At 44.2% G+C, this 17,442-nt stretch overlaps 2 protein-coding genes across 2 annotated transcripts; both read left to right on the forward strand.

Moving 5' to 3' along the window:
* The first annotated feature begins 550 nt into the window (after window positions 1-550).
* On the forward strand, window positions 551-4,546 carry LOC310647590 (splicing factor C9orf78). The gene is made up of 9 exons (XM_083374923.1): window positions 551-794; window positions 959-1,018; window positions 1,446-1,497; window positions 1,830-1,900; window positions 2,070-2,147; window positions 2,285-2,482; window positions 2,597-2,733; window positions 3,307-3,405; window positions 4,303-4,546. The coding sequence occupies exons 1-9, from the start codon at window positions 712-714 to the stop codon at window positions 4,392-4,394; spliced, it is 870 nt and encodes a 289-aa protein (XP_083231049.1). The 5' UTR covers window positions 551-711; the 3' UTR covers window positions 4,395-4,546.
* Window positions 4,547-5,194: 648 nt separating this feature from the next.
* Window positions 5,195-10,642, forward strand: TOR1A (torsin family 1 member A). Its single transcript, XM_083374922.1, has 5 exons — window positions 5,195-5,672; window positions 6,172-6,437; window positions 7,384-7,559; window positions 8,247-8,374; window positions 9,412-10,642. Exons 1-5 carry the CDS (start codon window positions 5,462-5,464, stop codon window positions 9,660-9,662), a joined length of 1,032 nt encoding a protein of 343 aa, XP_083231048.1. The 5' UTR covers window positions 5,195-5,461; the 3' UTR covers window positions 9,663-10,642.
* Window positions 10,643-17,442: the final 6,800 nt, after the last annotated feature.

Below are 17,442 nucleotides of genomic sequence, written 5' to 3' on the forward strand. Positions count from 1 at the left end.
TGTCTCCTCTCTAGGTTTTGGGCAAGATGACCTCTGGGGGCCCCCAAGATCCCTATTCCACTATAGGCAGTAGGCAAGGCGCCCTTTGGGTGCCCCACAGGCTGTTTCTTGCCTAGGGAGTGGCAAGATGACCTCTGAGTGCCCCGAACATTCTGGCTCTTCTCTCAACAGTGGAGGAGACGCTCTCTTGGAGGCGGGGGGGCGGGGGGGGCTACCGGCTCTCGTGCCTCTATAGATTGGGGAGAAGCCAGCGTTTCCCAACCTTAGGAACTTGAAGATGCGTGGACTTCAACTCCCAGCATAGCTGGCTGGGGAATTCTGGGAGTTGAAGTCCACGCATCTTCAAGTTCCTAAGGTTGGGAAACGCTCGATCTCAGCAAGCTGCTCTCTAGGGACCCGCAGGCTCCAAAGCCTCTCTAGAATGAAAATCCAGATTATCCCGGAGCAAATTGGGGGCTGCTTCCCACAGTCGAGAAAAATAAATTAAAAATATAGATTTTTTTTTTTAAAAAAATGAAAATCATTTTCCTACACCTAGCTAACGGTATCCTCTGCCCTGACCTTCTAAGGGCAAGTAGAGTCGCGACGGGCGGCTTCGTCGCGCGGTGTCGACGTCACGCGACGCGCGCCCCCCCAGCTTGCAAAACAGGAAGCGCTCCACAGCAGCCCCTTTTAGCGAAACGGATTTGAGGAGGTGGGAGATCTCCAGTCATGCCGGCCGGGAAGGCTTTCCGCCGGAGGAAGGCCGACTCCGAGGAGGAAGAGGAGGATGAGCTGGTGGCCGAGGAGGTTCGGTGGGTGCCAGTGAGGGGCTTAAAATATTGGAGTGGGGGGGCGAGGTTGGAAAAGAGGCCTTTTGTTTCTGTTGTTCATTTTTTATAAAATTTATCAGTCAAGTGTTCAAGTGGTGCTCCAGATTGTTATTAATCGTTAGTTCTGTTCTATGGCTCTGTTCCAGTTTAAAACTAGAAGAAGCGAAGGAAGTACAGAGTTTAAGGAGGAGACCAAACGGAGTAAGGTAATACTAATTTTTTTTCCCATGGAGTCGTAATGTCAAGGTAATCTTTGTAGCAAGCACAGACTGAGATCCAGGATTTTTGTCGCAAACTGTTTATATCCTGAGAAACTGAGATTCTGGAAAACATCACCATTGTGAACATTAATGTTCTCACATCTGCCATTTGGCTAAGAGTTGTTAGATTCCCACTACAAGCTCACCAGCATGTTGCACGGAGCCAACCAACTGTGGTTTATAGATCAGGGCTTGTTGGAATATGTGATGAGTTCAAGGAAGGACAAGGAAGGAAATATCAAAGGAAAAGAATATTGAACTCTCCTAAGTGCTATTACCCAAACAATTGTATTGTTAGCAGTTTTGAAATAAAAAATGGAAGGTTCTCTTAAATCATCCTAATTCTTCATTCTTGTCTCTTTTTCCACCCAAGTGCTGCAGCCTTGCTTGTCGGAGAAAAGCTACAAGAGGAGACAACTTTGGCGGTAAGATCAGAGATGAGAGGCCTGTAGAGACTCCTCCCTCTCCCCAAAGGTGTTAATATTTAATATTTAATTACCGTATATTTGTATACCGCCCTTCTCCCGAAGGACTCAGGGCGATGAGTTAAGTGATGTGCAAACGCCAGCCACTTCGGTGTATTGTTAATAGTGGTTTAACGATTCTTGATTTCGAGCAATAGGTGATCTTGATGACTGAGGAAGCCCAGTTGGGCAAATCCGCACTCATGGCCCTTGGATTTCACTATTTTCTTCTTCAACATCTGCAAAAGAGGCCCTGAGCACCTTCTCTCTGTTTATTCTCTCCACATGACCAGGACGATCCCTTTAAGATCAAGTCGGGTGGAATGGTGGACATGAAGAAGTTGAAAGAGCGGGGAAAGGAGAGGTGGGTCCCTTCTGGCCCCACTTGTGGGATTGAAAGTCAGGGAGTCACATGTGCCTTCTTAAAACGGAGCCTCTTAGATATTTTGAACTGAGGGTTGACTGAGAATTCCGGCTCTTTTCTGGATCTTCTGTCTTCGGGCTGCTTAGTCATCTTTGTTGTCCTTTTATAGGATCAGCGAAGAGGAAGACCTCAATCTCGGCACCTCGTTTTCAGCCGAGACCAACAGGAGGGATGAAGATGCAGACATGTAACTGGCTTGCCATTATTATTTGCTTGCTTGCTTGCTTGATGACAGAATTTGATAAATAAACCAGACCTGATGAACCACTGGGTCTTTTTCTGCCCTCGGTTTTCTATGTTTCTGAGTTGGGGTCTCTCATTCAGGATGAAATACATCGAAACCGAGCTCAAGAAGAGGAAGGGGATTATGGAAAGCGAGGAGAAGAAAATAAAGCAGAAGAACGCGGAGGACTGTCTGTATGAGCTCCCTGAGAGCATCCGGGTCTCTTCGGCGAAGAAGACAGAAGAGATGCTGTCCAATCAGATGCTAAGTGGGATTCCTGAGGTCGACCTTGGAATTGAGTAAGCTGACAATTTCAAACCCAATAAAGGAGAATATTTGTAGCTCTGGGTTGAAATGAGGGGACTTTGGTACTCTCTGAGCTTGGTTGTTTTCATTACATTTCATTACCTTAGGGCCAAGATAAAAAACATCATCTCAACCGAAGATGCAAAGGCAAGATTGCTGGCTGAACAGCAGAATAAGAAAAAAGACAGCGAAACTTCCTTTGTCCCTACCAATATGGCGGTGAATTACGTCCAACACAACCGATGTGAGTACTAGAGGATTTAAGGTCACTGTTCTGGATAAAAATTTGATTGACATATAATCCAATGGAGACTAGCAAGATTGGTTGGTGTTGAACAAGGTTGAGGTTAGAATTAATTGAGTTTGCTGAATGAAACCTGATGGCTAAACACAAGCCTGATGGAAAAACCATAAAATAATGATGATGATGATGATGATGATGATGATATAAATGGTTTATACGCCACAGTGGTGGACTTGCATATCACACAAGGATAAAACAAGGAAAACATACCAAGCTCATGACACGTTTTAAGCTAGGAACCAAATTTACTTTCTGGTGTAAAAAAACCATACAGGTAGTCCTCGGCTTACAATTCATTTAGTGACCGTTGAAAGTTAAAACGGCACTGGACAAAGTGATTTTCATACTTAAACGGTGAACTGCAGTGATTCACTTAACAAATGTCTCGCTTAGTAACAGTAATTTGGGGGTTAATTGTGGTTCGCAAGTCAAGGACCATCTGTAGTTTGAAACCTGAAAACCTAATATAGTTGATTCTAAACCAGCACGATCGTTCGTTACATCTCTTTGCAGTTTATCACGAAGAGCTGAATGCTCCAGTAAGAAGAAATAAAGAGGAACCGAAGGCTCGACCCCTGAGGGTGGGAGACACAGAAAAAACAGAAATGGAAAGTAAGTCGTGTACACTGCGGTGTTATCTAGCTACTTTGGTCTCATTCTCATGAGCTGGTGGCTAAATTGTTTTAGCCATTGTGGGGAGCTAGCAGGGAGCATCGGAAATAAGTCACATAATCATGACTGACCTTTGAAGATTTTTGAAATTTCAATTCGATGGGAGCAACGTATCCTGGATTTTGGACAAATTCTTTTAAGTTAGCCCATCTGAGGTATGTTGATTAAAAAACTTTTGGCCATTTCGGCCAATCGAAGATTACAAACAGGTTTTGATACTGTATAGATAATGATATGAAACGTCAGGTTCATGGCTTTGCCATCATAAATAAATAGAAAAGGGCTCGCTTTGCCAACCGCTAGGAGTGAATTAATTTAATTTAATTTAATTTAATTTAATTTATATACTGCCCTTCTCCCGAAGGACTCAGGGCGGTGAACAGGGCAAATATATAAAAAATACAAAAATACAAAAGTTAAAAGAAAATTAAACATATGCCCGACTAAAAACAGTAAATACAAATATTAAAAATGACCATAAAACCCAACCCATCCCCCATCAGGCCAAGCCGGCTTGTTCAAAAAAGAGTGTCTTCAGATCGCGACGGAGGGAGCGAAGGTCGGGCGCCATCCGGAGCTCAACCGGCAGCCGATTCCATAGCTCTGGGGCGCCCACAGAGAAGGACCTCCCCCTGGGGGCCACCAATCGACATTCTCTGATCGGTGGCACCCTGAGGAGGTGAGACGGAGCTCAGAAGATTGCACAGGTTTCATCTCTTTCAAATCCCTGTTTATGTGTCTATGACATTTACTTGCTGCCCGCCTCGGATCCAACAACTCTTAGTTTGAGAGTCTTGGTTCCTTAGTTTGAGGTGTGTCTCTTTCTAAATTTTATAGAATCTCCGCCGAACCGCAAGCGCCCACCAAACGAGAAAGCCACCGATGATTATCACTATGAAAAGTTTAAGAAGATGAACCGGAGATACTGAAGCGAGCTTGTTTGGTTCTCAGAGACTGGGCTGTATTTCTCATGTTTCTCCCTTCTTTTCGATGTTCATTTTGCTTCAGTTTTTCTCCACGAAACCCCTCTGCGTTGAAATGTATTGCATGTGCAGCAGTAAAAGTTTCTCTTTTAAGTGGAGGATAGCCTGAAGGATTTGTCTGTGTTTCCTGCATGCAGTGGCATAGGATGGAAATTCTTGTCATCCCGCCAAGATCTCAGATAAGTTACTTGGTCCTCTCCAGATAGAACATAGAATCACAGGGTTGGGAGGGACCTTGGAGGTCTTCTAGTCTAACCTCCAGCTCGAGCAGCAGACCTTACCTCATTCCAGACAAATGGCTGTCCAATCTCTTCTTAAAAACCTCCAGTAATGGAACACCCACAACTTGGTCCTTCAAGTCTTCCAACTAAGAGTCAACACTGAATTGACGTCATATAACCAGCCAAATGATGGCTTTTTTATATGCTTTCATACGACTTCTTTTCCTTGCTTTTGAACTGTTCTATTGTTCTTTTTACATTTAATTGTTTGCAAGCCACCCAGAGTCTTGTAGAGTATATAGAAGATGGGCAGCTATTTAAATCAGAATAACAACTGCATATTTGGGGACTTGGAGCAAGAGCAAAGCAACTCATCCTTTTTGCAAAGACGTGTACTAGTAGGGAAAAATATCCCACCCACCCACCCGCTCCAGGCAATAAAAAAGATCCTGCAACAATTGCTTGCAATTCACACGAGACTGAAACGCTTGTCAGCACTTGGGCGCCCAGACGGACGTACATCCAACACTGGCGGTGTTGTCAAATTGTCAAGACGTGCCCGGGTCTGCTGATCGCGCGAAGATCCAGAAGGCGGAAATCCGACTAGCGGCAAACCGAGGATGGCGGGGAAGCGAGGTCACGCCCCCCTCTCTCCGGCAGCCAATGGCCTTCCCGCCCGTGCCACCTGCCCGGCGCAAAGATGGCGCCCACGGGGCAGGAAAACTGGTGGGTCGGAAACGGAAGCGCGGCGCTGAGGTGAATTAGGCGGCGGCCCAAGGGCGGCTGCTGGCGATGAAGCATCTCCGAGCGCCCGGGGCGGTATGGGGCCTGGCCCTGATGCTGTGGCAGGTGGGCCCAGCGGCGCAGGCCATGGACCCGTTCACCGTGGGCATCGCCGTGGCCGGCACCGCCTCGGCCTTGACCGGCCTCATCTCCCTGCCGAGACTCTATTGCTACTTTGCCGAATGCTGCCTGGAAAGGCCGGTGGCGCAGGTCGGGAAAGGTGGGTGACGTCACCGTTCTTGCAAAGGGGCGGGGCGGCAGGGTGACGTGGAGAGGGAGGGCGTGCTCTGACGTCAGGGAGGTGGGCGTGGCAGCGGAGGTTATGGACCGGGTCGTCCTCGAGTTACTATCACAATTGAGCCCAACGTTTCCGTTGCTAAGCGAGACAGTTAAGTGAGTTTTTGTCCCACTTTAAGACCTTTCTTGCCGCAGTTGTTAAGTGGATCGCTGCGGTTGTTAAGTTGTTAAATGTCTTCCCCATTGACTTTGCTTCTCAGAAGGGGTCACACGATCCCGGGACCCTGCGTCCGTCGTAGATGTGAGTCAGTGTGCCAACCGTCTCATTTTTTTTAATGATTTTTGTTGATCTCCACTCAGGAAGTAGATAAAGTCGTCCTCTATTTCCTACGGAAGCCCTTCTGATTCCGAGTTCAAACGTTCTCGATGACCAGGTAATAATACTTTTAATTTCTCGCTTCTCCCAACATCCCCCGCTGCAGATCTTAAGGACAATTTGGAGAAAAAAGTCTTCGGACAACATCTTGTCTCAGAGGTGATAGTGAAAGCCGTGACCGGGTTTTTGACAAACCCAAATCCCAAGAAACCCCTGGCCCTCTCTTTGCACGGATGGACGGGGACTGGCAAGAATTTCGTCAGTAAGATTGTGGCGGAAAGCCTTTACGATGAAGGCCTCAAGAGCAAATACGTGCACCAGTTTGTTTCTACTTTGCACTTCCCACATCAGCAGAACATCAGTCAGTACAAGGTAAGCAGGCCCGGATTACGCTTGGGAACTGCCGATGTTTTCCTTAGCACACGTAGTCCTCAACTTAAAACAGTTCATTTAAGTGATCATTTGAAGTTGCAAAGGCCCTGACAAAAGGGACGTAGGATCGTTTTTCACATAACCTTTGCTAACATCCACGAGGTCATGTGATCAAAAGGCGGCTGCTTGGCAACTGGCTCATATTTATGACGGTCGCTGTGCTCTGGGGTCATGTGATCCCTTTTGCAACCTTCTGGCAAGTAAAATCAATGGGGAAGCCAGATTCACTTCGGTTTGGTGGTGAAGGCACCAGTCTAGAAAGCAGGGGATGGTGAATTCTAGTCTCCCCTTAGGCACAAAAGCAAAATTGGGTGACTTTGGGCCAATCAACAGGAGACGGTGAGTTCTTGTTCCGCCTTAGGCATGAAACGAATATTAGGTAGGTTTACCATCTTGAGTCATTTATAAAAGAAATAAAAGCGGAATTAAAAATAAATCAACCAGCCTTCTATATGGCGGGGAATTCTAGGCAGAAAAATAGGCACTGTGGTCATTTTTAACAGAATTTTTACTAAGCACAAAAGCTGGAGTTTCTGTGCGATCCTTTGAGCTCTCTGAGCTTGGCTGTTTGCTTGCAGACATTTTATTACCAAACTAGGTAACATCATCAGTATTAGTAAGATAGCACTGCTCTCATTTTATATACAGGCGGCATACCTTGTCAGTGTTGTTGAGTGTTCTCAGTGGTTCCTTGATTAGTCTGTTTCCTGTTATTTGAGTTGGTAGCCCCTTGATTAGGGTATTGTTTAATTCTTGATTGTTGGTCTGGCGTTAATCTTGGCGTTAATCTCTGCTTATCTGGGTGTTGATTGCTGGGAAGCGTGTTCAGGTCTTTTAGTTTTCTTTTTTTGATTTTTGATAGGCATCTTTGCTTTTAATTTTTCAGGACCAATTGCAAACGTGGATTCGTGGCAACGTGAGTTCCTGTGCAAGGTCGATCTTCATATTTGACGAGATGGACAAAATGCACGCTGGACTCATAGACTCCATTAAGCCTTTCCTGGAGTATTATGAAGAAATAGATGGCATATCGTATCGAAAAGCAATTTTCATCTTCCTCAGGTTAGGCATCGTTCCAGTGTTGGGCCACCTCCCAAAAAAAGTATATTTTTTTAAAAAAAATTTGGAGAGAGAGTACATTTAGGTTATACTTAAGAGATCGGCCGTAAGTCAAGGACTAGCTGTACAGGTGCTCCTCAATTTAACGTTCGTTTAATGACTGTTCAAAGTTACAACAGCACTAAAAAAAGTGACTTATGACCCTTTTTCACACGGCCGTTGCAGCATCCCCATGGTCACATGATCAAAATTCAGATGCTTGGCAACTGACTCATATTTATGACGGTCCCAGGGCCATGTGATCCCCTTTTGCGACCTGACAAGCCACATCAATGGGGAAGCCAGGTTCACTTAACAACTTTGTAATTAAAAAAAACCACAGTGATTCACTTAACAACTGTGGCAAGAAAGGTCACAAAATGAAGTAAACACTTAAATGTCTCAGCAACAGAAATTCTCAATTGTGGTTGTAAGTTGAGGATTAGCTGTACTTTATGGATTCAAACACAATACTGCCACATTCTTATTGCCCTTTGAAAGGTATGTCCAAAAAAACCCTGTCACCTCTGGATTTCTATTCCCTCAAGACAAAACTGCTTAGTGGTGATGGCTGGCACTCTTCAGCCCTGCTTTGCAGGAGCATGGAAGCTGCTTTCAGCTACCAGTGTGAAAAATCTCTTTTTTCTCCAGCAATGCCGGAGCTGAAAAAATAACCGAAGTGGCAATCGACCATTGGAAGAATGGAAAGAAGAGGGAAGAGCTGCCTCTCCATGTTTTGCAACAGACATTGTCAAATTCTGTGTTTAATAACAAAAATAGTGAGTATCACATTTATTTATTTTTTGCATCCCGCCTTCATCATTTTTACAAATAACTCAAGGCCGGGAACATGTCCAAGACAGCTTCCTTCTCCTCTTTTTCTCACAAAAACAACCCTGTGAGGTAGATTGCCTTGAGTCACTGGCTGACTTTCATGCTTAAGGCTGGACTAGAACTCACTGTCTCCTGCTTTCTAAGCCTGGTGCCTTAACCGCTACACCAAAGTGCCTCATGCTTTTATTGCACTAGAATCTGGGAGGCCATGAATTCTAGTCCTGACTTAACCCAGAAGCTAGATGAGTGACCTTAGGCCAGCCCCTCTCTCTCAGCCCTAGAAAGAAGGCAGTGATAAACACCTTCCCAAAAACCTTGCCTGCAAACCTGCAGGGACTAATTCATGCAACTGCCAGGATTCTACAATTTTTACAAACAGTTCTCAACTTACGACTCCCTTTGGAACCAGAACGTCTGTTGTTTATTCAGGTGGTTGTAAAGTGAGTCACCTCCAATTTTACAACCTTTTTTTGCTGCGGTTGTTAATCAAATTACGACAGTTAAATGAACCACTTAGTTGTTAAGTGAATCCAGCTTTCCCCACTGACTTTGCTTGTTGGAAGCCGGCTGGGAAGGTCACAAATGGCAATCACACAACCCTAGGATGGGGCAACTGTCGTAAATATATGCTGGTTGCCAAACACCCTAATTTTGATCATGTGACCGTAGGACATCACACCGGGCATAAGTGCAAGTTCTGGTTATAAATCCCTTTTATCGCCATTGTAATGTTGAATGGTCATTAAATGAATGGTTGTAAATCAAGGAATAACAACGGAAGGGACCTTGGAGGTCTTCTAGTCCAACCCCCTGCGCAAGCAGGAGACTCTATACCATTCTGGACAAATGGCTGTCCAATCTCTTCTTGAAAGCCTCCAATGATGGAGCACCCACAACCTCTGGTGGCAAATACTGGGGTACCTGTAATTGCTTTTGTTCTAATTTCATTACAAACTGAAGACAGTGCGGTTTTCTTTTGCAGGTGGATTTTGGCACAGCAGCCTGATCGACCGAAATGTCATCGATTACTTTATTCCTTTCCTGCCTCTCGAAATCAGCCATGTGAAAATGTGCATCAGGGCTGAATTGGAATTGCGGGGTCACCCCATCAATGAAGTTGTGGTCTCACGGGTGGCCGATGAGATGACCTACTTCCCCAAAGAGGAGCGGATCTATTCCGACAAAGGGTGCAAGACAGTTTACACAAAATTAGATTTCTATTACGACGTCTAAAATTGTTTTCTGCTTGCAACTTCAGAGAAGAGAAAAAAAACGAGCCTATTCAGGGGACTCAAAGGAGAAACCAAATCACTTTCTCTTCTTCCCCCCCCCCCCTGAGATTTTAACCTATGTAAATAGGATGACTAATTGTGATTGGGGAAAAGCTGGAATCTCTAAAATTGTGGCCTGTTTGTTAAGAAAACAGTTTCGAGGTCCATCTGTTGCAAAATTGTTTTAATCATGACTGCATTTTGGTCCACGCCATGAGCTTTTTAGGGACCACGTCTGTCTGGAAGTGCAAACTGTTCTAATTAGATAACAGTTGATAATGGAATTTTTTTTTGAAACATTTGTGAGTCCTAAGAAATGAAGGAATGTTTTTGCATGTGTGCATTTTTTAAAAAATAATTTTCTACAAATTAGCAGCTTGAATCTTTCCAGCGATCCTGAGCTAGTATATGCTTCATTATAAATGATTCTTTGGGTATCCTTCGGGCTGCTTTTAAACAGCCTTTATTGTGTATCCAGACCAGTGTTGGTGCTAAAAAGAAAAGAAAAAAATAATCCAGAAAAGTGATCTATGGCTGCCAAAATTGTCAAGCAACGAAATATTTGACTGTATTTCAGGGAGACTTTTTTTTGTAATTTTGGAATAAAATACAGCTGGTCATCTTAACTCCTTCCTGGTGTGACAACAGTCCTATTCCAAGTATTTTGAGAATCATCTGCAATTCCTTGAAGCAAGAACCTATCAGAACCAATTCAGAAAGCATTGCCTTCATGCCAAGACCTGGAATTTTTGAGAATATTTTGATATTGTGGTCTCTGCGATCACTAGCCAAATATTCTTTTCCTCTACCCAGCCAAATAAAATGGCTTAGTGAAGCAGCTTTCCTTAACAAGAAGGTACTGGTCTCTTACAGTGGTTTGTTGAACGGTGCTGGAATATTTTTCTGAATAAAGGAAAACAAAGCCGGTTGGTTAATTCTGCAGATCATTGTCCTACCCTGTCTGGAGGGCGTAACATGGTGGAAAATGTTGAGAGGGGTCTCATTAAAAGTTATTAAAATCCTTATGATGTTGATAGAAATGTATCAGATGTCTTTTGAAAACAATTGAGGAAAGAGTTCCAATAATAGGAAAAGGAATAAACAGTTTCAAATTTAAGTCAATTTCTTTCACTGGGCAAGACACCATGTATCAGAAACTTATACATTTTAGCAGAATCCCTAGAAAGCAAAGCAAAGCAAAACAAGCCAGTCCTGGATTTTTTTTCATAAAGAAAAAGAGACTGGGAAAAAATAAATTCAAAATAAAACCAAGGGCTGCCTGGCAAGATTGTAACATGGTAGAGAAGATGCAAACAAAAGAAACAGAAAAAAAGGTTTGAATTTGGAGGGGGGGAGGACCCACCAACCAGAAGGGCAATCTTGTTGCAAGAGAGGCAATCCCCATCAGAACACACACCCAAAGGTGGCTAATGGGACCTGTAGTCCAAAGCATCTCCGGACCTAAACTCTACATATAATTTTTATTTTATTTTGCATTTATTAAATTTTCAGATTTTTTTAAACAGCATTTTAAGCATTTTCACGCTCAACCAGAAAAAGTTCTCTGTTGGAAGAAGGGACGATCCCCATCGGCGCCCCAGAGGTGGCTGACGGGACTTGTAATCCAAAGCCTTCCGCCGGCTGCCTGGCGGATGGGATTTGTAGTCCAAAGGGTCCCCGGGCGGGGCGAAGCCTTGGGGAAAAGGCATTGCACACTCTAATCGCCTTCACCTGCGCGGCCGAGGCACACCTGGCCGTGATGACGCCGCGGCCGTCTCCATGGCAACCGCCCCGCCAGCCGGGGAAGCAGCCGAGCGCGCGCCCTTCCCGCCCGGCGCCCTCGGACCGCCTCGCGGGCTCCATTATTGCACGCCCATCTCGCTCCGTGATTGGCTGCTCCGAAAACGCCTCCCTCGGATTGGCTGAGCGGCCTCTCCCCTCTCCGGAAGGCGGGCACATTTAAAAAGCCGGCGTGCAGTTCTGGCCGAGTGCAAAAAAAAAAAAAAAAAAAAAAAGCGAGCGTGCTTCGAAGGCAGCAGACGCCGCGACCGCGTCTCTTTTTCCTCAAAAGAGACGATGCTGCGGGGCGCCGGAGGGCAAAAATGTCTCTCTCCGGTGCTTCCGCGGCCCAAGTCCTCGAGCTCGAGGCCGGGCAGGGCCTTCTGAGCTTTTGAGGTACTTGTAGCTGAGACTTTTTGTACCTTTTAGGGATGCGGGGGGGGGAGGGTGAGCTCGTTAGCCAAGTAATAACTTCTTGTTCTCGGGGAGTCAGGATAGGACCTGTGGTAATTTGAAGCCCGGAGTAAAACGCCAGGGGTAGCTGATAAAACGGGGTTTTCTTCGGAGGACTCCAATACCACAGGTCACCAAAGGTACTCTTTCGCTCGGGGAATAACGCAAACCGCGGGGCCCTGAAGTAATTCTACTCAAGGCGCAAGTCCTTAACATTTTGCTGGAACCGTGCCCTTTTAAAAACGGGCCAAACCACCACAGGTGAATAGGAGTTAAAATTAGCTTTAAAGTCAGGAACTGACTTTCCTCTTAGGAATAAAGTGAATTCCTGGGGTAATTTTAGACAAGACTTCAAGTTCTTAGAATAAAATTTTGGTGGAACCTGAGGTAATCTCAGCCTTTTAACCCCCCCCCAAAAAAAAAACCCCACCACAGGTGAATAGGAGTTAAAATTAACTTTAAAGGTAAAATTGCATCTGGAACTGACTTTCCTCTTAGGAATAAAGTGAATTCCTGGGGTAATTTTAGCCAAGACTTCAAGTTTAGAGAAAAAATTTGGTGGAAAATGAGTTACTCTCAGCCAATCCTTTTAAAAATGACCAAACCACCACAGGCAAGTCAGAATTAAAAATAGTTTTAAAAGTTAAGGTAAAATTATCTCAGGAGCTGACTTTGCTCTCAGGAATAAAGTGATTTTTTTTGGAACCTGGGGTAATTTTATTCAAGGTTCAGGTCCCTAAAAGAAGCAAAATATGCCCCTTTTATGACTTATGGACTTCAACTCCCAGAATTCCTCAGCCAGCGTGCCAGTCCACAAGTCATAAAAGGGCCAAGTTTGAAGACCTCTGCCTTAAAAGAAGCAAAACATGTAGAAGATGACTAGTGGCTCAAGGGAACAATTTTACAATTAATTGTATCGTGCTTTCTTTGACAAGTAGGATAATTTTAATTTTTAATTTAAATTTTAATTTATTCTACAGGGGCCATTAATTTAATGTTATTTTAACTTCTGTATTATTGTATGTTATTGTTGTTAGCCGCCCTGAGTCCTTCGGGAGATAGGGCAGCATATAAATCCCAATAATAAATAAATAAATAAATAAATAAATAAGTAAATAAAACACACAAAAGCCCCTTTGACTGATTCCTTTTCTAACCTCTGAACATCCACTGGTCATTTTGGTGATGTTGACTTTTTTTATTTCAAAGGCATGAATCCATGTAGACGAAGAAGAAGACGTCAACAGTAAGACAGATGGTTTAATTTACTCTCCGGTATATCCTGAAAGTGAGGAAGCCTGGCAGGTACTGTTTGCAACATGTTAACTAATACAAAAATCTTTGGGCCTTGCTGAAGTTTACCTTAAGTCTTGCTTTAGCAAAGTTTTAAAAAAAACAGTCATAAGTATGACAAACATGCCTAAAAAGTAGCAAAAAAATTTCTGACCCAAGTCAATTTTAGTTATTGGCTGTGGATTTTAGAACCAGACAGATACCAGCCTCCTCCAGTACCTGAGGACTCCCTCAGTGAGACTCAAGCTGGGAGGGAATCATTTGGGATCACCTCCCTCCCACCTTCACACCCTTGGAAATAATGCCGGTACCAGCCAGACTTCTTAGAACCGAAAGTAAACCTGTTGATGCAATTTAATACTAGGAATACCAATAAAGGAGAATATTAGTGGTTCACGGTTGAAATGAGGTGTCCTTGCTAGTCTCAGCTTGGTGGTTTTCTTGTCGACGTTTCATTAGCAAACTAGGGAAGGGAGTGCGGTTTGCTCCCAGTTTATGTTATAGTGGCTCCTTTCAGTGTTGGTGAAAATGGTCTTGGAGGTTCTTTCTTGCGCTAGTTGTTGTTAGCTTCTTTGGCAGCTCCTTGATTAGGGTATTGTTTACTTGATTGTCGGTCTGGAAGTTTAGCCCTGGCAATGGTTCATAGAACCAAAATATCAATGTTTTAAGGTTAGGTGCGGCCATAGGTCTATAAAAGATGTTTTAGTTTTCTAGCTTTGCAGACTGAGCAGAGGAAGGGGACTCTCATTCTTCGAAAGAGACAACGTTGCTGGGCACGACTGAGGAAGAAACAGACGACAAAGAAGAAACGAGAGAGCAAGAAATGTCTCCAGCTCAAGCCCTCTTCGTCTTCGGCTGTGACGGCGCCCGCTACACTGAAAGGTACGTTTAGCGGAGTCTTGTATTCTTCAAAGCTTTAGGGCAGGGGTCTTCAACCCTGGCCCTTTATGAATTGTGGGCTTCAATTCCCAGAATTCCTCAGCTAGCATCTTCCACTGATTGATGGTCCATTATGCCTAGGTAAGCAAGAGTAACACCTGTGTCTGGGGTAATAGTAACCACTGTGTATTGTGCATTCTTAGGAGTAAAACCCCAATTCCAACTGAAGTAACATTGATTTTTTTTTTAAATTTCAAAGGCACAAATCCAAACTGACCTGTAGACGAAGAAGAAGACATCAACAGTAAGATACGTGTTTCAATTCACTCTCCGGTATATCATGAAAGTGCGGATGCCTGGCAAGTACTGTTTGCAACATGTTAACTACTGCAAAAATCTTTGGGCCTTCTTGAAGTTTACCTTAAGGCAGTGGTGGCGAACCTATGGCACGGGTGCCAAAGGTGGCACTCAGAGCCCTCTCTGTGGGCACGCACGCCATTGCCCCAGACCCGCCTCCACCCATGGCCCCCTCCTCCCCAGCAGCCCCCCATGGAGGAGAGTTGCCCCTGAGCGCAGCCCGTGTGGAGCAGCACGGCCAAGGACATGGCAGCCGAGCAGCGGGGACAAGACTTCGCCCTCGTACCCATCACACGCAGTTGATGCTGCGCGGGCAGAGGGCGTGGCTGCCATGGCGCTGCTGGGCCGCATATGTGATCTGCGGTGAGCCGTGGACGGGGTGGGTGGCTCCACAGGCAGGTGGGGGCGGGCAGTTTTTGGGCACTCGGTCTCTAAAAGGTTCGCCATCACTGCCCTAAGGCTTGCTTTAGCAGTTAAAAAAAAATGGTCTTGGAGGTTCTTTGTTGCGCTATTTGTTGTTAGCTTCTTTGGCATGTCCTTGATTAGGATATTGCTTATTTCTTGACAGTTGGTCGTGTTAATCAAAGTGTTAATCTATGCATATCTCAGTGTTGATTGCTGGTGAGGAGGTGTTTGGGTCTTTGTGTTTCCTTTTTGGCATTTTGATTGTCTTTTTGGCAAAGTGGGTACACATTGCTTCTGTCTATTGATGGCTAATTTGTCAGAGTGCCAGGCTTCTAGAAATTTCTTAGTGTTTTTGGACATCGCTTGGTCTAGGATAGTCAGTTTCTCAACTGGAACTATGGTTAGGTCTTTGAATTTGTTGTGAAATTAGATTTCATAACTTTTTTGCCTAGCATAATTATAGCCTTGACAATGGTCCTTAGAACCCCAAAGAACACCAGCTGCCTGCAATTATTGCAGGTTGGCATCCCACCAGGCTCAAGGTTGACTCAGCCTTCCATCCTTCCGAGGTAGGTAAAATGAGGACCCAGATTGTTGGGGGCAATAAGCTGACTTTGTAATAATGCCGCTTGGGGGGGGGGCGAAAGCCCTAATAAGCAGGCATATACATAGAATGAAGGCTATTGCTAAGCACATTGATTTGTGCTTAGATTATAAGCCGCCCTTAGTCTTTGGAGAAGGGCGGGATATAAATGGGATTAAAATAAAATAAAGAAAGAAAGAAAAGCTCAATGGACCTTTTTAATGTTAGTTATGGCCAACAATTAATAATAGATTTTATACTTTTCTGCCTGGCATAACTTTAGCTATGGCGATGGTTCTTAGAACCAGGAAGAAAACCTCAACGGCCCATTTAAATGACCAGTGTGGCCGGTGATTAATAATAGATTTTATAATTTATAAAATCTATTATTTTATACTTTTCTGCCTGGCATAATTTTAGCCCTGGCGATGGTTCTTAGAACCAGGAAGAAAACCTCAACGGCCCTTTTAAATGACCAGTGTGGCCGGTGATTAATAATAGATTTTAGACTTTTCTGCCTGGCATAATTTTAGCCCTGGCAATGGTTCTTAGAACCAGGAAGAAAACCTCAACGGCCCATTTAAATGACCAGTGTGGCCGGTGATTAATAATAGATTTTATAATTTTATAAAATCTATTATTTTATACTTTTCTGCCTGGCATAATTTTAGCCCTGGCGATGGTTCTTAGAACCAGGAAGAAAACCTCAACGGCCCTTTTAAATGACCAGTGTGGCCGGTGATTAATAATAGATTTTAGACTTTTCTGCCTGGCATAATTTTAGCCCTGGCGATGGTTCTTAGAACCAGGAAGAAAACCTCAACGGCCCATTTAAATGACCAGTGTGGCCGGTGATTAATAATAGATTTTATAATTTATAAAATCTATTATTTTATACTTTTCTGCCTGGCATAACTTTAGCCATGGCGATGCTTCTTAGAACCAGGAACAAAACCTCAGCAGAGGTTAATAATACATTTTATAGTTTCATGCCTGGCATAATTTTAACCCTGGCGATGGTTCTTAGAACCAGGAAGAAAACCTCAACGGCCCATTTAAATGACCAGTGTGGCCGGTGATTAATAATAGATTTTATAATTTATAAAATCTATTATTTTATACTTTTCTGCCTGGCATAACTTTAGCCATGGCGATGCTTCTTAGAACCAGGAACAAAACCTCAGCAGAGGTTAATAATACATTTTATAGTTTCATGCCTGGCATAATTTTAGCCCTGGCGATGGTTCTTAGAACCAGGAAGAAAACCTCAACGGCCCATTTAAATGACCAGTGTGGCCGGTGATTAATAATAGATTTTATACTTTTATAAAATCTATTATTTTATACTTTTCTGCCTGGCATAATTTTAGCCCTGGCGATGGTTCTTAGAACCAGGAAGAAAACCTCAACGGCCCTTTTAAATGACCAGTGTGGCCGGTGATTAATAATAGATTTTAGACTTTTATGCCTGGCATAATTTTAGCCATGGCAATAATTCTTATATAGTTCTCTGCCTGGCGTAATTCTAGCCATCGCAATGGTTCTTAGAACCCAAAAGAAAACGTCAATGGCTGATTCCTAATGCTAGATGTGGCCGTTGATATATAAAAGATTTTAAAGCTCCCTAGCTTTGCAGACTGAGCAGAGGAACAAGTACGCTCTTCTGCCAACTGTTCCTCGAAAGAGACAACGCATGCTGGGCACAGCAGAGGGAGAAACAGAAGCGAAAGAAGAAGAAAGAAGAAACGAGAGCAAGAAAATGTCTCCAGCTCAAGCCCTATTAGCCTTTGGCTGTGATGGCGCCTACTGCGCTGTGAGGTACGTTTAGTTCAATCTTGTATTCTTCGAAGTCTTAGGATATGGAGGGAGGTGGATGGTCTTCCAATACCAGGGGGTCCCCAACCCTATGTCTGAGGACCGGCACCGGACCGCAGCATGCCAGCAAGCGGGCTACCCAAACAAGCAAAGCTCCATCCTCAGGATGCAGGTATTA

Source organism: Vipera ursinii (assembly GCF_947247035.1).
Source record: "Vipera ursinii genome assembly, chromosome: 16".
NCBI classification, from domain to species: Eukaryota; Metazoa; Chordata; class Lepidosauria; order Squamata; family Viperidae; genus Vipera; species Vipera ursinii.